The 26652-nt window shown below is 41.2% G+C and overlaps 1 protein-coding gene across 1 annotated transcript in view; it reads right to left on the bottom strand.

Annotated features, from left to right (window-relative positions):
• cacng7.S (calcium channel, voltage-dependent, gamma subunit 7 S homeolog) overlaps positions 1–26652 on the bottom strand; it is a 57002-nt gene that overhangs the window by 13095 nt on the left and 17255 nt on the right. Inside the window, exons 2-3 of the mRNA XM_018228259.2 lie at positions 9896–10135; positions 928–1014 (exon numbers count right to left, since the gene is read on the bottom strand). Of these exons, the coding sequence (XP_018083748.1) occupies positions 928–1014; positions 9896–10091 (283 nt within the window). The 5' untranslated portion in view covers positions 10092–10135. The remainder of the gene's footprint in view (positions 1–927; positions 1015–9895; positions 10136–26652) is intronic.

Raw genomic sequence — 26652 nt, 5'->3', positions numbered from 1 at the left:
TTTGGGAGAGAAACTTTTTCCACTAAAAATATGATGTAAGTAACTGAAGATTGAGGAAGATCTCCAGTACTCTTCACCTGGTCTGTGCTGGCGAAGTCAAGTCTGGTGAAAAAGCTAACGTTCAGTAAAATCCGCATCTTAGTGAATTTGCGGTTAAGCTCTGCGCCTGTTCGTAAATTGGTGAATCGTCGCCAGCATTACTAACTTCGCCCTTTAGTAAATCTGCCCCCATGTGTCACTTCCAGGGTCGGACTGGGCCGGCTCCCCTGATTGGCTGGCCGATGCGTGCATGTGTATGGCTCAACGCAATTTGCGTGTGCACACTGCGGGGGGTTCATGGTCGAGGAAGTCAGGAGGGGGATTTGTGACTGTGAGGAGGGCCCTGGTGGGCAATGATGCTCCAGTCCAACCCCGATCACTTCGGTATTCCAAAGTCACTTGAAGTTTCCTCTTGAGGCAGCTTTAGGCGACTTTGGAAGATTGAAGCAGCACATGGGTCCCTGTGCCATCAGCCTAAACTGTCATGGATCCACTAACTGCCAAGTGTGTCAGTAGCTATGCTTTGAGTGGGGCCAGTGGCGTAACTAGTTGTTACTGGGCCCCATAGCAAATTCAATTTAGGGCCCCAAAATATTTATAAGTTGGCCTATTTTACCAAGATATATTAAAATTGCTAATTAATTAGGGTCTCACTGGGCCCCCTACACTCCTGGGCCCCCCTGCAACCGCAGGGTCTGCTTCCTCTATAGTTACGCCCCTGAGTGGGGCACAATATTGGTCAAGTGACCAGAGCAGGTGCCACTTTTTTGAAGGAACACAGAATATTCACATGTTTTAATGAGTGAACAATGATTTCCAATGAAACCTTATTGAGATGTGTGACCAACAGGCAAAGACTGCAATAATGTGTGATAATTCAGAACTCACTGAGTATGTTTGCTGTATTTTCCGTTACAATGTCAGTATCTGGCCCATGGAAAAATTCCGATGCGACGCAGCGACCTTTCTCCCGACCTGCAAAACAAAAGTCATAGAATTGAATTTGAAAAGTTATTTTTAAGGACTGAACCTGGTACAGTTTTTTAGGGCAAAGTGCTGTACAACTACAGTTTTATTTTTATAACACACATTTTTTATAACACTGTAAAAGTATTGTGTAAATAATCTGGTGCATAATCTGGTGCATAATCTGGTGCATAATCTGGTGCATAATCTGGTGCATAATCTGGTGCATAATGTGGTGCATACCACAGTGATAAAAAATTATGGCAGCAGGGACAGTCTGTAAACATCTTTAGTGGTGGGCCAGATATTACTTCTCAGTTACTTTTATGACAAGGTACAACTAAACAACCCATTAGATACAATGTGAAATAAGCCTAGGGATAAAAGTAAAATTGAAGTTTCACTCTATATGGTATTCTTGTATACAGGGCTGCCATCAGGGGGGGACAGGGGGGACAAGTGTCCCGGGCCTGAAGGGGGGCCCGGCAGTGCTGCACTTTTCGAAGAGCCGGCCCCCCTTGACAGCTCCGAAGCTGTGCTGCCCGATCGAAGTCCTGAACAGCCAAATGCGAAAGTGCTGAACAGACGAAGTCCTGAAGCGGCGAAAAGAAACAAAGTCACGAAAGGAGCCGACACTGAAGTCCTGAAGTGGCGAAAAAACCCGATGTCACAAAAACAGATATAATTCCTGAAGCCACAAGTTCAATTCTACTGACACCAATGTGGGTTTTTTTTTGTTTTTTCCCCTGCCACCAATTTTTTTTTTAAAAAAAAAATATTTTACGGGGCCCCTATTTTTTTTTTAACTTGTAAGGGGGCCCTGGTGCCAAGGTTTTTTTTAAAAAAAATTCTTGGGGCCCCAATTTTTTTAACTTGAAAGGGGGCCCTGGCGCCAAGGTTTTTTTTAAAAAAAAATTTCTTGCAGCCCCAATTTTTGTAAATTGTAAGGGAGCCCTGGCACCAAGGTTTTTTTAAAATTATTCTTTTGGGCCCCAAACTTGTAAGGGGAACCCTGGCACCAATGTTTTTGTAAAAAAAACTTTTATGGTGGACCTGGCGCCAAAGTTTTTTTTTAACTTATAGGGAGGCCCTGGTCTCCAATTATTTTTTATTAACTTGTAGGGGGCCCTAACCACCATTTTTTAAAAAAAACTTTTATGGGGGGGCCTGGCACCACAGTTTTGTTTTTTTTTACTTATAAGCACTGATGTCTGTGTGGCAAGGATGGCCCAGTGGCAATTACATATATAAATAACCCAAAACACAATTGCAACTTTGCACATTAATGGGGTTATTTATCAAAGTCCGGTTTTTTTCCGGTTGGAATTTTAAAGGGCAAAACCACCATTTTTTTGTAGAAAAAAAAACTAGAATTTTTTTTGTGATTTACTAAACCCCGATGGTGTTAAAAGTGAGAATAAAAAATTACGCTAACTCAGACCTGCCAAGTTCATGTAAAAGTCAATGGCAGATGTCACAAAGATATCCTGATTTTCCCTGGGTTTCTGAAAAAGTTGCGGTATTTGAACGTCAAATCCGAAAAATTCTCGATATTTGGGTGTCAAATCTGAAACACAAAAAAAATTTCGGGAAAATGTAATGATAAATAATGGGGAAAAGTTCATGCAGATGGTCAGAGTGGCTTTCCAAAAATAGTGAGATAAATCTCGGATTTTGATAAAAAAAACCTCTATGTTTTCATCATGTTGTAGGACAATCAGGAATCAAGAAAGAAAGAACGAGAAGGTGAAGATGAGGACAATAATAAGAGGAGGCAATTGAACAATGTGTAGGGGAGGTAAACACCAAATGACAGAATTCATCCCATGAACAGAAACTTTTTTATATGCAACTCATTAAATGGTCCTTGGACGCTAGGGTCAATATAACTGGTGTGGCCATTTTGCTATTCATGTCCAGTATTGGGCTCATTTACTTATTAAAGTGGACTATAGGATGCAATATCTTACCGGCAGCACAGCATTTTCCCTATTATTTTGGCTTTATTGCATCAATAAGGGGGAATTGATACAATTGCATCCAATAAATCAAAATAGGTCAAAATCAAAATAGGTCTACTTGCTTTGGAACTTTGATGTGAAAAACACTTGCACCATGAACATTTTCTAAGCCTGGATGATGTAATTTCTGGTGGTTGCTGTCAAAATGACATCTGCATCTGTTTCGGTACAATTTTGCTGTGTGTTGTGACCCACTTCCCAGCGGGAACCCTGATGCTACAACCACCTTTGAAGCTGTGGCAGCTCTAGGGTTCCTCAGTGTAAACTGTTCTCCCAGAGGCCAAATCTAATGATCAGCAAGGGTATAATTTGGGGAGTACTTTTTGAGTCAGGATGACTATGACATGTTTTCATTTCTATAAACGTGTTATAAGCTGAGGGTCTGAGCCTGAACTAGATATTTTTAGGACTTTAGCAGGGCTAAAACAGTTTTCATATCTCTTTAACCTTGTGATAAGCTTGAGAACGTTTTTGGGTAACCTTTTGATGTAAGCTGTAGGAGAGCTTGACCTCATTATTGGGTAACTGTGGGATAAGCTGTAGGAGAGCTTGACCCCATTATTGGGTAACTGTGGGATAAGATGTAGGAGAGCTTGACCCCATTTTTGGGTAACTGTGGGATAAGCTGTAGGAGAGCTTGACCCCATTATTGGGTAACTATGGGATAAGCTGTAGGAGAGCTTGACCCCATTATTGGGTAACTGTGGGATAAGCTGTAGGAGAGCTTGACCCCATTTTTGGGTAACTGTGAGATAAGCTGTAGGAGAGCTTGACCCCATTATTGGGTAACTATGGGATAAGCTGTAGGAGAGCTTGACCCCATTATTGGGTAACTGTGGGATAAGCTGTAGGAGAGCTTGACCCCATTATTGGGTAACTGTGAGATAAGCTGTAGGAGAGCTTGACCCCATTATTGGGTAACTATGGGATAAGCTGTAGGAAAGCTTGACCCCATTATTGAGTAACTGTGAGATAAGCTGTAGGAGAGCTGGACCCCATTATTGGGTAACTATGGGATAAGCTGTATTAGAGCTTGATCCTATTTTTGGGTAACTGTGGGATAAGCTGTAAAAGAGCTTTTCCCCATTTTTGGGTAACTGTGGGATAAGATGTAGGAGAGCTGGACCCCATTATTGGGTAACTGTGGGATAAGCTATATTAGAGCTTGATCCTATTTTTGGGTAACTGTGGGATAAGCTGTAAAAGAGCTTTTCCCCATTTTTGGGTAACTGTGGGATAAGATGTAGGAGAGCTTGACCCCATTATTTGGAAAGTGTGGGATAAGTTGACAACATTATTGAGGAGGAACCTCCACATAAATAAAATGGAAGAAACAAAATCAAACATTGGAATAAGACAGAAATTAGTAATGTAATAACAATGTTTGCTTTAGGTCTAGTAACCAATAATAACCAGATCCTTGCTGCAGAGGAAACCACAGAAAAGAACGTTTTATTTACTAATTTATCAGTCTTTTACTAGCACTCAGTGTCAGACCGGGCTGGCGGGACACCGGGAAAAAACCCAGTGGGCCCCTCCGGCCCGGATCCACTGTTAGTGACACGATTTGTCTCAATCCAGTGATTTTTGTGCAACTTCAGCTGTGACTGCAAAAAAACAACAACTGGAACAAAATATTCAAATTGTCCTTCAATTGGTTTAGTAAAAAGCCGCTTCAGCTTCCCAGTGGGACACCAGCTCATTCCTGATCCCTTCTGGATGCTTCTAAGGAAACTCATTGGGTAACCAATAAAAAAAAACATAGTTCGCAAATATAATAAAGCACCACATGTAAGCCTTATGTATAGCATTGTCTTCTCTATCAGAGGAATATTCTTCTCTTGCTCTTTATCGTCTGCTCTTATTCTCTGTTACATAAAAGAGAGGTTGTTTTGTGTCACTAATACTGTTGTGTCATTGATTTTGAGGTCAGAGGCAGAGAATCTTACGGACTGTAAAAGCAGCCTTGGTTCCAACTAATTACATCTAAAATTCACTTCTTTTGAAACCTCAGGATATAGTGTCTAGATCTATTCATAGAGATCAATCATATAAGCCACAGCCGACTTCATTTAAACCTGCAGTAGAAAATGTTGAATACAGTCTGCATTATATGCATTCCCCACCCTCTATATAATAAAGGATTGTTTATGGCGCAGATGCATTAGTAGCAATACTTGAGAAAAAATCAATTTCTAATCCATAAAAGCATTAATTTTTATCAGAGATGAGTGGAGATGTTGCCTCTGCTGATGAATGGCGTGAAACTGCGTCTATTGTTGCTAGCCTCAGGGACCCAGCGCCCGCTATCGGCCCGCACCATTCCCCCTTGTTGCGTTCCCCATACATTATAGGATGTGGCTGGGTGATATGCCGCCCCTAAAATTTTGCCGCCCTAGACCCAGGCCTTTGTGGCCTCGCCACAAGTCCAGGCCTGACTATGGAACTGCTTTCTGAGAGGCTACTGTTTCTCCTACTCAATGTAACTGAATGTGTCTCAATGGGACCTGGATTTTACTATTGAGTGCTGTTCTTATATCTACCAGGCAGCTGTTATCTTGTGTTTGGGAGCTGCTATCTGATAACCTTCCTGCTAATGGGCTGCTGGCGGGGGGAAGGGAGGGGGTGATACTTGCAGTACAGCAGTAAAGAGTGACTGAAGTTTATCAGAGCACAAGTCACATGATTGGGGGCACCTGGAAAAATGACAATATGTCTAGCCCCATGTCAGGTTTCAAAATGAAATATAAAAAAATCAGTTTGCTCTTTTTAAAAATGGATTTCAGTGCAGAAGTCTGCTGGATTCTGACTTTTAGCAGCCTCAGGGTATAATAAATAATAAATAATATATACCAGCTGCGGGTCCGGGGGACTGCATCACTAGTGCACTAGCAGAGCTGAATTTCTATGTCAAAAAACAGAAATTTGCTTTTAAAGTTACCAGAGGCTTTTTTGCTGCTCCTGGTAACTGGCCGCCGCCTGAATGTGGTGGGCAAATTATTTGAAGGCTTGTTGAGGGATCACATTCAAAATTTTGTCCTAATGAATGGCATTATGAGCAGCAATCAGCATGGCTTTGTGAAGGATAGGTCATGTCAGACAAATTTGATTGCATTTTATGATGTGGTAAGTAAGATTCTGGATAGTGGGGGGCAGTAGATGTGATCTATTTGGATTTTGCCAAAGCGTTTGATTCTGTGCCCCACAAACGACTGCTTTCTAAACTAAGGTCTGTTGGGCTTAATGAAGTCGTTTGCACATGGATAGGAAACTGGCTACAGGATCAGGTACAGAGGGTGGTTGTTAATGGGACATTCTCTACTTGGAGTAAGGTTCTTAGTGGGGTCCCTCAGGGTTCAGTATTGGGTCCACTTTTATTTAACTTGTTCATTAATGACTTAGGGGAGGGTGTTGTAAGTAATGTATCAGTGTTTGCAGATGACACAAAATTATCCAGCCCAATTAATTCCATCCAGGATGTGGCACTTGCAACATGATCTTGACAAACTGGCAATCTGGGCAGCTAAGTGGCAAATGAGATTCAATGTTGATAAATGTAAAGTCATGCACCTGGGATGTAAAAATATCCACTTATACCCTTAATGGGACTGCAATAGGCAAATCCATTATGGAAAAGGACCTTGAAATCCTTTTAGATGATAAACTTGTCTGTAGCAAGCAATGCCAGTCAGCAGCATCAAGGGCAAATAAGGTCTTGAGCTGTATTAAAAGGGGCATAGAGTCAAGGGAGGAGGGGTCATTCTTCCACTGTATAGAGCACTGGTAAGGCCCCATCTAGAATATGCCGTACAGTTTTGGTCTCCATCACTCAAACAGGACATTATTGTATTAGAGAGGGTACAGAGAAGGGCAACTAAGCTGGTAAAGGGAAAATCTTAGCTATGAGGAAAGACTGGCCAAATTGGGAATTTTCACGCTGGAGAAGAGGCGCTTAAGGGGTGATATGATAACTATGTATAAATATATAAGGGGATCGTATAATAATCTCTCTAATGCTTTATTTACCAGTAGGTCTTTCCAGCTGACACAAGGTCACCCATTCCGATTAGAAGAAAAGAGGTTCCGCCTAAATATTCGGAAGGGGTTTGTTACAGTGAGAGCTGTGAAGATGTGGAATTGTCTCCCTGAATCAGTGGTACAGGCTGATACATTAGATAGGTATAAGAAGGGGTTGGATGGTGTTTAGCAAGTGAGGGAATACAGGGATATGGGAGATAGCTCATAGTCCAAGTTGATCCAGGGACTGGTCCCATTGCCATTTTGGAGTCAGGAAGGAGTTTTTCCCCCTCTAAGGCAAATTGGAGAGGCTTCAAATGGGTTTTTTTGCCTTCCTCTGGATCAACTGGCAGATAGGTAGTTAATAAAAAAAAAAAAAAAAAAAAAAAGGTTGAACTCGATGTGTGTCTTTTTTCAAACTTACTTACTATGTTACTATGTTACTATGTAGTGGGTTGCTATTTTTTACATGACTTTTTGCATTGCTTGCATCATAGGGCCTTGCCACAAATCCGGGCCTGCCTAGTAGGGTTGCCGTCTGTCCGGATTTCCAAATTAGGACATTGAAGTAAATGACATGATCATTAGTCCCACCCCCATGTCATCTGTCCTGCCCCCTACGTCACCCACCCTGGCCATCCAGTCTGCCCAATGTTACTGGGCCCTACCTCCTTCCTGCAATCCAGCCAACTTTGGAAATATTCAAACAAAATCAAAGATGGCTGTGAGTTCCATTGTGAAACGCACAGCCATCTTTAATTTTTTTTTTCCCTGGAGATGTGGCCTGAACCAGATTGGAGAGTAAGTAATGATGCGGTGGAGTGGTGGGACAGAAAGGAGACTGAAATTGTGGGAGCAGGGGTGGGGGATTTCAGTGCTGCAGTGGCTGTATTTTTGGCCCTTAACTTGGGTACCCGTAGGACCCTGAATACCCCAGTCCACCATTGCTTGTTACATGGAAAGCACTGATACTGATACAATTTCTATTTAAAGTTTTAAAGAACATTTCATTTGTCACATTTGTAGGATTGGTGAGAAGTGTGGTTATACATCGACAAGACTTTTTTTTAAAGACAAATTTACCTTTGCACCAAGACGTAACTTATCGTACTCAAGATTAACACTACCACAATCCAGTGCTACTGTGTTTATTTGGCAAGATTCCTTTATTTCTAGATTCAAATCCATTCCCTGCTCTTCATTCGACTCAGTGTCTCATGCTGTACTCACGAACTGCAGATCAGCAAATAATAGTCTCTTTCAAGGGTGTTAATACTAATTTATTACAGTGTTTGGCCTACAGAAATAGGAGACTTCTCTAGGTATCTCCAACCTTCATCTCTACCCTATTGCTCTTTAGACTCCTTCATACTCAATTCTCAGCACCATCCAGTCCTGTGAAAACCTCAGCATCCTTCCCATACTGTCTAATCTTGTCCTCCATGCTGCCCTATCAAAACCTCAGCAGTGATCCCATTAGTCTCAAATATTTTTCTTATTTGGTATAAACCTTAATCCATGTTTATTTTGTGGGTGCCTCCTGGATGCCTGACAGTATCTGACCAAAGCTAGGCAGGCTTATATACTTTAAAGGGCATGTAAAGTCTAAAATAGAATAAGGCTAGAAATGCTGTATTTTGTATACTAATATAAACATGAACTTACTGCACCACAAGCCTACTCAAACAAATAATTTATCGTTTCAAAGTTGGTTACAGGGGTCACCATCTGTTTGTTAAACATCTTTGCAAGACTAAGACTGTGCACATGCTCAGTGGGGTCTGGGCTGCTTAGGGATTGTCATAAACAAAGCTGCTTGAGTTCTGCATGGCTGGGAAGTAAGGCGGGGGCTCCCCCTGCTGTTCATAAGTAAGATTGTTTCCCTGCAGAGCAGTTAGGGACCGTCTGACAATTCCTATCCACAGCAGTAAATGAAGGGAGAATTTCACTGCATACTGTCAGGTTTCTTATAAAAATGGTAGACATTTTTTAATTAAAGTATATTGGAGATAGGTTTCTTTTTCATTAAAGTAGGTTAAAATTGGATTTTATTCTTTTGCCTTTACGTGCCCTTTAAGAAGGGCAGTGTATAAAGTGCAATGAACAATTTTAGTTTTTCTTTTGCACTTTGCAAATTGCCATTCCATTTGGTGCCCTGAGGCAGCCCATAAGGACAGAGCTGTGTTGTTCCACCTGATGTAGTCTGCGTCTCTCACCATAAATTTGTTTCATTCTCCATAAGGTGCAAACCACAGCCAGATAGGGGGAAGTTCTTGCTCTTGTACCTATTAGTGATAATTTAAAATGAGCCCTACATTATAAAACTGCCATAAATCATAAAATCTATGCAATGATCAGTGACTTGAGTATTGCTGCCATTGAATTTGTTTTTTTTACTTTATAGATTCCTGCAAATCAAATGTAGACAGTAGGGGTCATTGACACAGTAGAAGACAATGTGTAATATGCAAAAAAAAATATATACTGTGCACATTGCCTTTTTTTAATTGCTGTAGGCTTTCTTTTAAAGCACAGGGATCCATGTCCACCCCATGAACACAGAGTTGCCTGCTTTTGGCTGTGCTGTATTCATGAGTTTTTGGAGGGGGAGGCTAAAGGGCATATCCCCTCCCACTCCCTACCTGTCCCCTAACTCTCACTCAATCTATCTATAGAATATTGCAGATATAGCAAAACCTCAATATTGTTTAAACTGGTTTTTAAGACATAAAACAGGTGGGCATTCCAGATTTGACAAGCAATAAAGATCTTCATGATCACGAACCGAACCTTAGATTTTGCCTATGAATTTATATTGTCTAAAGAGGAAAATCAAAATAATGTAATCTTACCAGCTACAAAGCACACCCTCCAAAGTCCTGCGTGAAGAGCCATCTTCACTTCTGTTGTCTGGTTCTGCTGCAGAACGATCCCCTCTTCCATGTAGAGCCAGTAATCAGTGCTTACAGCTATCCCTACTAGAAGGAGACCACATGCCCCAAAGACACTACTGAGTAGGGTCAATGCCCGGCTGCTGCAATTACTCATTCTAAGAAGCAGGGAGAGCCCACTCGATAATGCTGCACAGTTACCTACAGGGAAAGAGAAGAGAAAGGGCTTGACTTTATATGCGGCAATACGTAATGAAAGTATTCAAACATTTCTTACTATATCCTTAAATACTGGGGAGGAAGAAGCACAAGGAAATGACATAAAGCCTGAAACTCAGCCACCAACCTCTATCACCTCAAAATTAAGATACTGAAACATCTAGTGGCTGCAGAGAACCACATCTGAAGGCCAAATATTCATTAAATGTACTTGCATCCAAACATGGCTGCCAATGTCTCCATCATTCTTCTTCTAATGAACAGTGCACTGACTGATGCTGGAGAACTCTGGAAATACCGTTACCTTAGATCTGGCAATAGATCCAGGATTCCTGGAGTGTGCTTTGCCTGAAGGCTCATAAAATTAACCACCGTCCTCTCTTTTTTAAAGATAAAAGACTGATAAAGCAATGAAAACATTTTTTTTTCATTAGATATTCAATTCAAGACCTTTTCATTTATGATGCTTACTTAATACCCCCAGGGTTTGGAGTGGGATGGCCTGACCCTGGAAAAAAACCTGGTGGGCCCCTCCAAGCCAGAGCTGCTCCCCACCATAGGTGCTGCATAGTGATGGGCGAATTTCTCCCATTTCGATTCGGCGAAATCCGCAAAATGGTGAAAAATTTGCAAAACTCGAAAATTGTCGCCTGCGTTAAAGTCAATGGGTGTCAGAATAGTGTTGATGCGCAATGGCTTTGACATGAGCAACTTATCTGACTTGCATCCAAAAATTTTTGATGGTGGCGAATTTTCGAAGGAGTTTCATGAATGTATTCGCCGATGGCGAAACGTGGAAATTTTGCCGAATTTATTCACCCAATAGCGCTGCACACTTATCTCCCTTGCGGCCCCAACCGTGGGTGCAACAAGATGTAATAAGGTGGGTACAGAGGGGGATTGAGGCTGGGATGGGGGGCCCAGAGAGGGTGAGGCCACAGACCCTGGCAAAAAAACACTCAAAGTCAGGGCCAACATGAAAGCTTTACTGCAGTAAAACAAATATAGACTATATTCCCTCCAGGACAGAGCATGTTTTGATTTCTTACAAGCATCATAACAATTGCAAATACGTTTCCAATATTCCTTTAAACATTTGTCAGGGAGGGGAGAAAAATGTTGATTTACTGGGTTAAATGGCTTGACTATTCTAAGGGCAGTGGCACACACTGCCATTCTGGGAGATTAGTCGCCCACCGACAAATCTCTTTTTCTTGGGGTGGATAATCTTCCCGAAATGCCTTCCCGCCGGATAGAATGTGAATCGCCGGCGGGATCGATCACTTCGGCTTTCTGAAGTCACCCGAAGTTTCCTTGTGAGACCCTTATAAGGCTTTTGATGCAACAGTCATTTTGTTGTAAAAAAAAAAAATGTCTGCACAAGACTATTTAAGAGAACATTTTGTTCTTAACACAGTGTTTCATGCGTAACCAAAATACAACCGATGTTTCTAAATCTTCCACCACAAACAAAAGCAACTCACAGTTATTACACCTCTATTAATCTGTTCTAACTGCACCCACAAACAAACAGGGTGATAAACGACCTCATAAAATGCGCACAGTCCAGATTCAGAGACTGTTACATTCTGTCGCATATGTTAATTTCTGAGCTTCCATTTAAAATTGGAAGATTCCAGTATAAAACTAAAGTAGCATTCTCTACACACTATGGTTTTTTCTCCACAAGATTCCAAGAAGGCAGACAGATAAAAGGGAGAGGAGACTGGAACCAGTGGGGGAGTCCAAAATGATATTCTAGAACAGTGCTTTCAACTGGCAACACCTTGTGTGTTTCTCTATAAAAGTCAGGCCATATGTGCTATACTCTGTCTGCTCTATGTTCCCTATGTGTTCCATACTTTGTCTGCTCTATGTTCCCTATGTGTTCCATACTTTGTCTGCTCTATGTTCCCTATGTGTTCCATACTTTGTCTGCTCTATGTTCCCAATGTGTTCCATACTTTGTCTGTTCTATGTTCCCTATGTGTGCCATACTCTGCCTACCCTACGCTGGCTGTGTGTGCCATACCCTGCCTACCCTTAGGGGCAAATTTACTAAAGGGAGTGAAGTGACTAACACGGGCGAAAATTCACCAGCATGACACAATTTCGGTACTTTGCCGATTTACTAACGGATGCTGGCGTAACTTCACTAGCAAAGGAGGTAGACTCTAACGTTACTTCGCTCCCTAACGCCTGGTGATTTTTCGCTTTGGCGAATGGGCGTAACTATACAAATTCACTAAGATGGGGATTTTACAGAACGTTACCTCTTGCGCCAGACTTGCCTTCGCCATCTCAGACCAGGCGAAGTGCAATAGAGAAGATAGGACTATCTCAAAAAATAGTTGAACATTTTTCACAAAAGTCTCGCTGGCGTCTTTTCCTTTTTCATGGTGATAGGCTGAAAAAGTGCGTACATTTTTTTGGGGGTAACTGGCTTCCCCCCTACATTTCCTAACATATGGCACATAAACTATACACTGGGCTCATGTATAGGGCAATATAACAAATTTATTTTATTTTATTAAGGTTTCCCGGGCTTGTGTAGTGTAATGTATTTGCTGCAACATCTACGTCCACTCAACTTTACCTTCCTGCCCTATGTAAATTAGACAACGATAGCACAATTTTGCAACGTTTGGCACAGTAAAGCTAGCACAATTTTGCCAGCATTCGGCGCCCTGGGCGCAACTTCGGATTATAGTGAATTAGCGTTGTCCTGGCGAATCTACGCCTGGTAAATGTTGTGCTGTGAGTGAAGCCGTCACTGCCGAATTTTCGGAGGTTAGTGAATTTGTCCCTATGTTCCCTGTGTGTGCCATACTCTGCCTGCCCTATGCTCCCTGTGTGTGCCATCCTGTGCCTGCCCTACTCTGCCGGTGTGTGCCATTCTCTGCCTGCCCTACTCTGCCTGAGTGTACCATACTCTTCCAGCCCTATCCTACCTGTGTGTGCCATACGCTGCCTGCCCTATGCCGCCTGTGTGCCATACTCTGTCTTCCCTACTCTGCCTGTGGGAGTTGAACCTGATGGGTTTATTAGCATTTGGAAATACTTATTAGGGGGTCCCCAAGGTATTTAATCATGTACTGGGGGTTGCCATGCTACTCACAGGGAGGCATATGGATATAAGGTTATGTCTTAATATGACAAACTTTTTTCACAAATGAACGATGGGATATCCCTGCCGTGAACACCAATCATTTGATTTTGGGGTGCACTATCACCATTAATATGAATATTCAAAACTGGAGCATATTAAGTCTGCTATAACTAACTACTGTATGTAGCAAACAAATGTGGCTGCTTGATATTTCTTCCTATTAAAAAGATATTAAAGCCTTGGTATCTGCCAAGTTCTAACTCCCCAGTAATAGATATATTACAATAACCTAATGTGCATATGCGTGGGATGAAACGTTTTCTACTTGGGCTAATAGAGTGGGAAGAAAAGTGAATTTGTGGGTATGCATATACATTTGTCACGGTGCAAGTCGATTCTCTATGTTATTATGGCTTGCCTGCCTTTGATCATATTTGTTCGTTACTGAGGACAGATCTCCTCTTAGCCTTTAATAAAAATATCATTATTATCATGTCCATCTTCCAGTAAATAAAGGATATAGCCACCTATATAATATAGCATGAAATACTGTACATAGAACCTAACATGTTCTGATCTTTGATGCCTAAATAGGAAAACCTAAACCAAACCAGGGCCTAGACATGAACAGACCAGGATTTGATAATTGCCCTGCCTTATTGTCTGGTACGGAAATGAATAGACTAAATTGATTGTTCTTCTACTTTAATAGGAGACACTTAATTCGTTAGGAGAGTAGTATTTAAAGAGTAGGGTTATGATCCTGCCATACAAGGTACATTGTAAATAGTTGGGGTTAATTGACATATGATCAGTTTCATTAGGGGCCAATTAACCTGCTTGTAAATTTGATACTCACTGGCATGTCCCCATTCAGTCAACATTAATGAAAGGCTTTCGTTAGTTCACTGTTGCTACTCAACACTATCTGCATCTCCTCAAGTACTCTTAACAGCTAAAGGTTACACTTTAGAAAGGCCGTTCATATGCTGAAGATTTATACTGATGTTGTAGTGTAATACATTTATCACTACATGATACGGATTATGGTGTCACACTTTATGCAATTCACCCAATTCCAGTCAAACTATATGATTGTGTGTGTGGACATAAATGGACCAGAACATTCTAAGGCATGAAACAATGTCAAAGTGTTATGGAGACTTAACCTTGATATTGTATTGATCTAGTAGAGGATTATTCGGAATATTTTATGACTTACGGGCTTGTCTTTCATCATAAAATGAAAGATTTTGTTGACACTTCAAGATAGAGATCGCTCTGCTATAGATATGAAGAACATTCAATGAACATATACAGGGCTGGATTTTTATCAAGGTCCCGAGAGCCTCGGGCGGCACAGATTTGGAGGTGGCCCCCTGTGATATAGCTGAGAGGGTGAGGGGTAGGGGGCAGAGGAAGCATGTGGAAGTGATGCCACATGCACGGCTTGCTTATGTCACTTCCGCTGAATACATCTTGTGATGTCACACGCACGACTTGCTGATGTCATGCACACGACGCGCTGACATCATGTGCATGACGAGCTGATATCATGCGCACAATGTATGGGCATGTTTAGTCCGATGCATAGAGCAGCATCAGAACTAAATACAGTCCAGAACATAGACCTCAATGAGCCTCATTTTCAAGTGTTATTTACTACTTATAGTTATCTGACTTTGACTAGTGACTTTACAATTCTTATCTACTGCCATACTGCATAGTTTTGAGGGCAAGAACAAGGGCAGACAAAAGGCAATAAACCACTGAGACTCAAATCCATCTCAAAACTGGTAGAGAGGATCCAAGATTGGAACAGGTCACTGCCCACTAAGGCATGAACCGAGTGCCAAGTGTGGGTATATTTGGGAACATGATAGTCAGTCAACCAAGGAATAACCAGAGACAGACTGACATAAACTCAAGCTAAACTTATATCAAAAACAGCAAGATATTACACCCAACAGTTTCAATAAATGAAAACCATTAAAGGGGACCCGTCACCCAAAAAATTTATTCAAAATCCTATTATCTATTTCCTATTATCACATTGGTCAAGCAAAATGAACTTTAATTACACTATATAAATTATTTGAATCTTGTTTCCTTCAGTCTGGGAATTCATAATGATAGCAAGCAGGCAGGAGCCATTTTGTGGACACTGTTATTAAGACAAGTCTTGTATCATCTCAGAATCTTGTTTGTGCACGAGAATGGGGGACACAATGTCCATCCCCATGTCCTGGTTATACAATTAAATGATGAAGAGAATGGGGGAATGTAGGGAGAGCAGTGACATCTAGGAAGTGCTAAATGGAAAGTGAAAGTAATTGTCTGCCCCGCCTCTATGCCCATGGCATAGAGGAGGGGCAGACAATATTTGATTGACAGCTGAAATTTTTTAAATGAGCTTACAACAGCTATGAATGCATTAATAAAAAAAAGAAATTGGATTTGATTTTTAATTTGAAAAGGACTTTTATTATACAGATTTTTGTGTCTGGGTGACAGGTCCACTTTAACAAACAAGGAAGTAGTCAATGTGGTCAGACAAGCTCCATGTGGTACCTAATGACCCAAGAGCAGACAGACCTGTGTGATAATTATAGCCATGTAAAATAAGGAACCAGAGTATTGCCATTCTACCCTACTCTAAAGCTACATACATGGGGAGACTTAAGGTGCCGATTCAGCCCCTTCAGACTCAGTTGGCTCATTTGCCTGTGTATGGGTCCTTCCTGACTGGTTCCTCAACAGATATCTGGCCTGAAAATCAACCAAATATTTATCAGGCAGGTTTGTAAATCCTTCATTGGGAGGTTGATTCCTTTCCCGATAGGGCTTTATAGGCCTCTGTTATGATCTGATTATTGGCCAAAAGAGCCAGGGTCAGAACTAAGGGTAGGCAGAGGAGGCATTTGCCTAGGGTGCAGGGTAGTGTTAGGCACATTACTATCCCTACTCTTGCCCTGAGTTAGGAGTGCAAGGGGACCAGCGTTGTTGCCTAGGCAACCTCTGGCTAGGCCCGGCACTGAATTGAGTGCATCTTTATGGCCAGCTTAAAGGTACTGATAGAGCCATAATGCAACTGTGTGTCAGGAGTGCTCCATTGATGATCGCTCCGCATCCAAGATGCCAGGGCCCATGGCCGCTCTGTGATACCATCAAGCTGCTCCGTACTGAGGTGACATGTGATGTCATCTCACCGAAACTGCGCCAAGGACCTGGGTTCAATGCCCGAATATAAGTTCTACTCCTTGGTGCACTATAATTCTTTATTGACCGATTCCTGGATCCTGATCTTCTTGCTTTGACTACATTGACTACGCTGATCACTGCCTGTTCTTACCTGAATATCAACCTTGATCTGCTTAACCCCTTGTGTACTGAGAACTGAACTTTTACCTGTCATTCTGTACAGCAGCTTTCTCCTTGATCCCAACTCCAACCAAATAGAACCTTTAGGTCCTGACACTTTATTAGGTTCAAACCATCACATGGGTAGTTCATGCTAAACTGTCCATACACATACTGTAAAGATCTGCTTGTTTGACAAGCTTAATAAACAGACAAACCTTTGCCTTTTTGGCTGAATCATCAAACTTTACTTGCATGACATTCTGACAAACTGGTCAGTTGTCTCTTATTGCTAATTCATCACAAGCTCTTATATTTACCCTCCAAATTGTATTGGGTATAACATGAAAAACAAATTAGATTTAAGCATTTATCAATAACACCCTACAAATAGTGCCTTGTCTAAATAAAAGTTTTCAGTATAGGGATATTTATCTATACCTTCAACTTCCAAATAGGGCTGTAAGTACAAATGCGCTGGCAATCACGCAAGCAGGATGACCAAGAGCTCATGGGTGCCCCACATCTCTAGGTTTTACTCAGGGTAGGCACAAAGAAGAGGTCATTATGCTTTAATTGGTATAGTCACTAAGGATGCAAGAATTCCAAATCTAAAATGATTCTTCAAACAAAATGCACATATGATATACACTTACAGTAGGATATGTACATATCATTAGATGTTTTTGAATCCCCCATCAGGGTGCTGGGAACAAGGAGAACATCATAGGTGAGACGCTAGAGTTCTTTAAAAAAAGAACTTCTGGCTGTGTAGATCGGGTCTGGGCCCTGCGGTCCCACTCCACCCTGTGCCAATGCATGTAATAGAATTAGTGTCTGATTTGCTTGGTGTAGTTATGACCATGGATGTAGAGACTACTTAAAGGGATCCTGTCATCGGAAAACATGTTTATTTCAAAACGCAGTTAATAGTGCTACTCCAGCAGAATTCTGCACTGAAATCCATTTCTCAAAAGAGCAAACAGATTTTTTTATATTCAATTTTGAAATCTGACATGGGGCTAGACATTTTGTCAATTTCCCAGCTGCCCCCAGTCATGTGACTTGTGCCTGAACTTTAGGAGAGAAATGCTTTCTGGCAGGCTGCTGTTTTTCCTTCTCAATGTAACTGAATGTGTCTCAGTGGGACATGGGTTTTTACTATTGAGTGTTGTTCTTAGATCTACCAGGCAGCTGTTATCTTGTGTTAGGGAGCTGTTATCTGGTTACATTCCCATTGTTCTTTTGTTTGGCTGCTGGGGAGGAAAGGGAGGTGGGTGATATCACTCTAACTTGCAGTACAGCAGTAAAGAGTGATTGAAGTTTATCAGAGTACAAGTCACATGACTTGGGGCAGCTGGGAAATTGACAATATGTCTAGCCTCATGTCAAATTTCAAAATTGAATATAAAAAAATCTGTTTGCTCTTTTGAGAAATGGATTTCAATGCAGAATTCTGCTGGAGCAGCACTATTAATTAATTCATTTTGAATTTTTCCCATGACACTATCCCTTTAACAGTCAATCATATCCCTTATTTGACACCACAGGACTTTTTTCATACTGGTGTTGCTCCCCAACTCTTTTTTCATATGAATGTGGCTCATAGGTAAGAAAAGGTTGGGGACCACTAACTAAATGCACTTCCCAACATGAAAGTGAACGAGAGAAAATGTAAATAATATGCCCAGAATCCGAATTTGCTTTACTCGGCAGATCTCCATGAGATTTAATTAAGGGAAGAAATAAAGAAATTCACAGATTTCTGAACCATCAGTTCATGTCTAATTTAAATTACAACCTTTTGAAGAAAACTAAGGAGAATTACGCCAAATGGGGCCATTAATATTGCAAAGGAGCGGCTCTGCAGATACCTAGGGGGGCGAATTTAGTGCAGATGAAATTTCACCAATGAAAAGGAGAATTCCTTAGTATCTATTCACATTTGACACCTTAATTCATACAGGCAATGACAAGAGGCCTTCTGCACTCACCCAATATCAATATATATATATACTGTAGGACATTAAAATATGTTATGCATTCAGCTTCTTGAAATTGCCCTCTCCTTTAAACAGAAATTGTCTGTTCATATATTGCAATATATTCAAGCCTGCCAAATATGTCATCCCTGGTCTGGCCATAAGCTGACAGTCTAATTCTTTGGACCAGGCCAGGGGCAATTTGAGAACATCTGAGAACATTATATAGCAGTACAAAACTGCTACAGAAAATACAGTAGATCTCTGGAAAATAATATGCCAAGAAGGTACATTTATTACTCTTCTTGCTCCTGTCCTATATTTTAAACACAGTCATTGACAATGTTCCGAAGGAGATACATACAAATTTGCTGAGCGAGAGCCCCTAGGCCTGTCCACACTACCTCAAGCAGGCGCAAGAGAGCTGGCGTGCAAGAGCCGGAGCACTGGGGAGTAGAGAGTCCCCAGTGTTCCCCATAGAGCGGCTGGGTGGCAGGCCCCCCCCGAAAAATATGCCACCCTAGGCCCGGGCCTATGAATCCTGAATCAGGATTTCTAATTTCAAGTCTAGAGCGGATGAATGTAAAAAAAATGTGCACAAATTGCAGAGGGGTTTCTCAGATCACGAGTCCATTACGTGCACAAGCCAAATAAGTTACAAGAAATGAGCTAATGCTTTGCAAAGGAGAAGAGAAGGACAATGTGAAAGTGAAGGACACTTATTCCCTTTGCAACACTCAGCTAAGAGCTTGCGATACGTTTAGCATGATAGCATCCCAACTATGCACGGCTCCATGTCCTTTCACTCTAGAAATATTATTCATTATAATAAGTGAAAATAAAAATGTAACAAATGAAAAATGATGAGCTGCACCGTTTGACTTGGCTTCCATGCACCATACTGTATCTTAGGTTTATATAAAGGGCAATGCAAACAGAAATGCAGAGCAGAGGTTTGAAGGTTTCCTATTTATTTTATGTACCTTATATGGAAAAAAGAAAGAGGGAAATTTTTTTGCAAACAGTTGGTCAGGATGAGTGATGGGAAAATGAATTCGCCCGGCACAAATTTGCAGTGAATTTCCGCATTTCACCGGCGTCAAAATTTGTTGGTTGGGCATCTGAAAAGTCGCTTGCCTCAAAATCGGCGCGTGTCAACATTATTTGGACGCCCATTGACTTTAACGCCAGCGTCCGCTTGGACGCATGCGTCAATTACTAATTTTCACAATTTTTCATGAAAATTTCTGATTTTCAAATTTTTTTCGTGAAACTTTCAGGTTTCACGATTTTTCCACTAATTTTTTACTGTTTCCCGAATTTTGCTGGAAATTCACGTATTTTACGGCGAAGCAAAACGGGAGAAATTCGTCCATCACTACATGTTTTCTAGGTCCCCTTTTATGAGATAACAAAAAATGATATCGATTGTCTAGGGCACTGCAAGTGTCTGCAAGTGCAATGAGCAAAGTGCAATTTTGTGCACAATCATCATGTTTTTATTTCCCATAATACAGTGTTTTATTTTTGCAGAATTTCAGTGTTGTTGCAGTCGCAAAAGGGCACGGTTGTACCTGACTCAATGAACTGAAGCACCACAACTGCACCCACATTTCATCACAAATTGAACACAATTGCATGGATGTCCATCTGGCGTCATTTCTGGTGTTCGTAGTGAGAGTGATGTCCTCGCAGAATTCTTCAGGCACAAGTATGGTGTGTCGTCTATCTTGGTGCAAAGGAAGCCCTGAAACAGTTGGTAGTAGCCTATGGATCGCCCCTGCCCTTATGAGTATGGAGACCAGAAGCTGTGAATTAAATTATTTGCTAAAAAGGACACTCCTTACCTGGGCACTTGTGGGAGAAGCCTTTGCGTGTGAGGAAGCACCCCCTCACCCTCCCCAATTTTCATTGGTTTATTTAATTTGTTTCTATTTTAGATACTGCTTTTGTGTCACAGCTTGGTGGAGGAATGATTCTAAAGGACGGCCCAGGGCCCAGTGATAAGGTGTCTGCAAGCCAGTGGTGATGGTCATTGGAACTTTCCAGGGGGAGATCCCAGGGGATGAGTGGAGTTAAGGTGTCCGCTAACAAGTGCCCCTCTGAGAAGGGGGCTGAAGATGGCTGGCACTGTAGGTTCATCTATTCATGATGTTATTGTGGCAAGCATTCATGAGGGTTTTAGTTATGTTAGTTATAATGGTGAGTTATATCCAATATAAATGGCTCATTTGTGTTAACATTACTTTATTTGTAATAAAGATGTGGCCTTTCCATCCCAACTAGTGATGGGCGAATAAATTCAGCAGGCATGAATTTGTGGCGAATTTCTGCGTTTCACTGCCCACGAATAAATTTGCGAAGCTGCGGTGAAAATTCAACGGGCCAAAAAAATTTTGTTGCACGTCAAAATTGGCACATGAATAAAAATTGTCACGCATCAAATTTATTTGGACGCCCATTGACTTTAATGCATTTGGACAAAATAATATAAAAAAAGTATAAAATTTATCGCTCGTGACAAAATTGTTGAGCGTCAAAATTATTTTGACACCCATTGAGTTCAACGAGTTTCGTGAATTTTTCCCATTTCGCCCATCACTAATCCCAACAAAGCCTGAATGTTTATGTAGGGATGTGTAAAATAGCCACCCCTAGTATTATGTGCAGGCAGTCCCTCAATGTTATGGACACCTCAGGGGTACTGTTTGCTCTTTCTGCTCTAAGCTATGCCCCTTGCTACTTCTGACAGTGACCAGCAGGTGGCACTGTGCTAGGATATAAAAAGTTATGAAGCCATGCTTTCAGTGTCCATTTTGTGCTGGCTCTGACCTGAACAGGCAGGTAGAGCTCTGTGGAACCTAGAAAGGTCAGGTCTAATAAGAATAGGCTACTCACCATTATAGGTTACTCTAGGAGTAACAGACAGACAGGTTATTTAGCTGAGCAGCTCAAGGCTCCGATGAGGAGAGTCAGAGGGATTAAGATCCCGGGTACTAATAGCCCAGAAGTAGGGACTAAGTGTATAGGAACAGGGTAGATAGATTCCCCTCAGGTTCCACTTAGGGAAAAGGCTGAAAGCTGGGTGTACCTCTATTGCTGCTGAGCACGTCCTCTTACCTGTGGGGACTAATACTGACCATATGGTGCTGTGAGTATTGCCTATTCAATGTGATGCCAAATCCTGTCATGCTTTTTTGTATACTCCACTGAGGATTGTGTATGTTCAATAAACCAGTTCATGTTTAAGTTATAAGAACCGCTGGCGCCCAATTATTATACCCTGAATCCAGTTACAGTTGCTCTATACCCTGCCTCCACACCGTTGCAAGGGCTCACTCCCTAAGATTACAGGTCTCATCCGGAGCACATTTATTGGGAGTGGAGCTCAATAGTGGTGTAAATAACACACGATTTACTATAGCGCTACATTTATTTAAGGGGTTGCAAAAGGGAAGGGGTAAGAATAATCAGGGTGTAGAGTTTTACAGGGGGGCTTAATGTTGCACCAGGCAAGTATCTATCCCTTTCTTAAATTTATTGTATCTGCCAATACAAGTGCACCTGAGAATGAGTCCACAGTTTCATTCTTCCATCCCCTGCTTATGGCATGACTATGTGTTGGCTACATGGGCTATTGGCCTACAGTGCCACATCCAACAGTCGGCAGCATGACACTGAAAGGATGTGCCAGAGGAACATACATGTTAAGAGATGCCATCATAGGTCATTTATATATACATTACAGACTTCTAATTAAAACCCAGAAACTGAATTGGCAAGTGAAAAAATGATGTTTTGTTAAATAAAAAACTATATTTTATCTATTATTTTTACACTTTCAGAACGAGCATTAGGCGGCATAACTAGTATTGCAGGGTTATATATGACAGCTAATTAGATGAACTCTTGTACGGGTCTAGCAGTTTTGTGACTCATACAGTATTTCTTCCCTTTCGAGTCAAAAGCGTGACTGCTTGCAATTCATTTTTTTACAATCCCTGCACAATTCTGTATTATTTCTGCTAGCCTTGCATGGACTGCGCACTTTATTGCTGAAATCTGGCCACTCGGTGTGATTCCGAGTCCCTCAGGCGCTCTCTCTGGATTGCAGTGACAAAGCTGAGAGATCAAGCCATTTCTTCAAGCTCTGTTGTTTGATGTATTTTCTAGCTCTTGAGACACATTGTATTCAACTATTCATAAAACTGTACTGATTTGCAAAGACCCCCCCAAATCTCTAAAATCACCTGTAGACTCCAACCTACAAGAGAAATGAGTAATCTTACCAATATTCAAGTCTACAAAACTACTATGAAAGTCTACAAGATTACTATAAAAGTCTACAAGATTATTATGAAATCTAGGAATTTCCACTTTTTCCTTGCCCTACAATAAAAGAAATTACCTGCTAAAATAGACCCCTAGTATAAATGGAGACAGCAAAACATCTCTATATTGTTGAGAGATCATATTCAGGAGTGTGCTTTGGGGAAAAGATACAAGCTGACATTAGCATGGTTTATTGAGATATCAGTAGCTCATTGGATAGTGGCGTTACCGTAGCAGTTGATGTTTTCTAGAGCACTGCATAAATTGTACATAAATAATTCATTATTCTAGGAAATTCTTCCTTTGCATGCTTGGAGATTTGCCTGGTGACTGTGTAGAACAAAACAACGCAAGGTGCAACATTTACACATAGAGGCATGGATAAAATGTTGCTTTGGGTGTCTCAGTGATGGGTAAGAATTCTGGATAATAGATTTATAATTTGGCTACAAAAATGTATAAAAATTCTGAATTGAGAAAGCCAGTCGGATGACTGGTGAAACGTCTTGAAGTAAAACACAGCAAGTCCAATTGATTTGACTTGCTTCTACAGATGTACCATGACCTGGATGAATGAGACTCTTCACAAACAAATTATAAAATGAATAGTGCAACATGTTTGTTCTGTAATCTACCAGCGGCCCAAAATAAAGTTCTTTCCTTTGACTTCAGGATCTCAAATTCTCAAATCATTCTAATAAAACCTGTTACCAGCTCAAAATAAAACAGCAATGAAAAGTATGGTTTCCAATGGGGCCGCAATGGCCTGAATGCAGCGTGAGAGCTTGAATTTGCAGCATGCAAAATAACAGAACCAGGTCAAACCGGAAAAAACTTAAGAGCTTGAGATCTAGCAGCTTGAGAGCTAGAAATTCCACCATGAAAAATAACAGAACCAGACTTGGCCAGCAGGGAACCAGGAGAAACCACACTGGGCCCTGGCCCTTGTAGGCCCCCATTGTGAAATGTGAAAGAGTTAATTTTTCCTACAGTATTAAGTTCAACCTATGCCCTGTGGGAACGGATATTCTAATTGGCCCTAAGGTGATATGAATAATCCTTGGTATAAAAAGGGAGGAACTGCCATGTTCTTCCTCTTGGGACTCCACTCTACAGACGCCTCAGAGGCTTCAGTGAAGGAGAAACCAGAACCCTTAGCTAAATTCGGGGGAAAGGGACCCCCATGAATAAGAATTTCTTGCAGGGGTGGTTCCTATTATAGCGCTTACTCTAGAAGTGTGAGATGGACAGTGTGAGCTAGTAAGAGCAGTTGTGTGCTCCACTGAAGAGATTCTAAAATGAGGTTGTTCCCAAGGCTATTACTATATGGACACTGAGGATTAGGACACAGGGTAATGTATGAAATCTCTTTGAGGCAACACTTTTTTTATTTATCAAAATCAAAATTAATCTGACCAAACTAAAATCTACGATTTGACCTTATTTTTAAAAAAGCACGATTTAATCGTAAATTTTTTTCGTGAATCGCTAGATTTTTTCGAATTTTTGTCTGATAAATCCAAAATAGTTGGATTATTATAACACAGAAACTACTAAATAGGGTAGAGACATCTCCCATTGATTTATATGCAACCTGGGCAGGTCTGAGATGGCAGATTTTCATATTCAGACTTTTTCCATCCTTGGGGTGTAATAAATCTAAAAAATTCTAGGTTTTTTTCCACTAAAAATTTGGATTTTATAGTAAAAAAACTGAAATTTTTCGAGCTTTGAGCATTCGGACTTTAATAAATAACCTCCCTTCATTTCTGGTATGCTGGGGGTGAAAATCCCCCCAAATTCATACCCCTTAATGCAAAGCAATAGAGCACTTGCATCTGAGGCATAGCTGTGTTCTGTATTAGTGATGGGCGAATTTGTCCCGTTTTGTTTCGAAGAAAATTCACGAATTTTGACGCCAGCGTCAATTTTAACACCTGGCTCTAGGTTCTAGGAGGTCCCCATAGGCTAACATAGCAATTCGGCAGGTTTAAAGTGGCGAAGTGGCGAAGTCGAAGTTTTTTAAAGAGACATTACTTCGATTTTCGAATGGTCGAATATTTGCAGTATTTTCAATTCGAATCGAAGTCGAATTTGGCCAATTCGATAGTCGAAGTACCCAAAAAATACTTCGAAATTCAAGGTTTTTAATGCGAAAATTCACTTCGACCCTTATTAAATGTGCCCCTAAGTCTACTAGAAAATCATGAAAACATTAAATAGGTTAGTTTTTGCCTCCAATAATGATCAATTATAACTTAGTTTGGATTGTTGTATTATTACAGAGAAAAAGGAAAATCATTTTTAAACCTTTGGATTGATTCGGATAAAATTAGAGACAGCCTTCGGAGCTTTCTGGATAACGGGTTTCCAGATAATGGCTCCCATACCTGTATTGTCAAAATGAGTAAGTTAAGAAGCGTCTGTTTTGCAGCTGAACTCCTCTACATTTTTAATGTCCTTTTTATTTATAATGGCTACACTAGCAAGTTCTGGAGCAATACAGGGAGAAAAACATGGATCCTTTTGGGTCCATACATTGAGCACTTTCCCCTATACCCAGGGGAGGTGTAAGTTGCATTCTACCCAAATTAAAGAACGAGGTTCTGGCTTTGGCAGTGCTTTTTTGCTACTTTTGCATATAATATACTTGAGGCTAAGGGGCAAATTCACTAAGATTCGTAGTTGCGCCAGGCGTAACTTCGCCGCACTTCACTGCACTTCGCCACACTTCGCCAGGCGTAGTTTCGCCAGCGCTCCGCAAATTCACTAAAATCCGAAGTTGCGAAGTTGCAACAGGGGTATCGTAAGGTTGCGAAGTTGCGCTAGCATTGATTCGCTAAGCGAAGCAAAGTTACGCTAGCGATGGTTAATTTGCATACGGCGCCAAATTCAAATTTCAATGGAGGAATACGTAGAATCCCTACAAATGCCTGGGAAACCTTCAAAACATCAAATAAAATTTTATTTTGCCCTACACATGTGCCCACTGTATAGTTAAGTTGCCATGAGTTAGGAAATGTAGGGGGGAAGGAGGGGAGCCCCAAAAATGTTTTCGATCTTTTTCAGCCTATCACCCATAATATAGAAAAAACGCCAGCGTTTTTTGGGACTTAGAAAAAATTTCAACTTTTTTTGAAGCAATCCCTATCTACTCTATTGCGCTTCGCCTGGTCTGAGGTGGCGAAGGAAGTCTAGCGTAAAAGGTAGCGTTCAGTACAATGCGCGCATTAGTGAATTTGCGTAGTTACGTCCGTAGCGAAAATTCGCCAGGCGTAAGGGTGCGAAGTAACACTAGCGAATCTATGCCAGCGTTCGTTAGTGAATTTGCGAAGTAACGAAAATGCCCAACACTAGTGAATTGACGCTAGCGTTAGGCGCTTCGGCGCTTAGTGAATTTGCCCCTAAAGGAGAAGGAAAGGCAATTTTACTTGGGGGTGCCAAAAGTATGGGAATTACTTGATACCCTGGGCTCCTATCAGCAGAAAACTGAACCGAGCCAGTGTTTTTTTCAGTGAGCACCATGGATCGATTGTCTTCCGGTTTCTTCTTTCTTCTCGTGGCTGCGCATAAGCAGTAGAGCAAAAAGCCAAACTTTAATTAAAATGCCAGATATTTCATTGTAGGCGATCACTCCGTAGTGTTTGCTGGAATAACCCCGGGCTGGTGCAGTTTTTTCGAGATAGGAGCACCAGCATACCTCCCAACATTTCGGA

This window comes from Xenopus laevis, chromosome 7S (genome assembly GCF_017654675.1).
Source record: "Xenopus laevis strain J_2021 chromosome 7S, Xenopus_laevis_v10.1, whole genome shotgun sequence".
Classification (NCBI taxonomy): domain Eukaryota; kingdom Metazoa; phylum Chordata; class Amphibia; order Anura; family Pipidae; genus Xenopus; species Xenopus laevis.
This window is presented reverse-complemented; position numbering and strand designations above follow the sequence as displayed.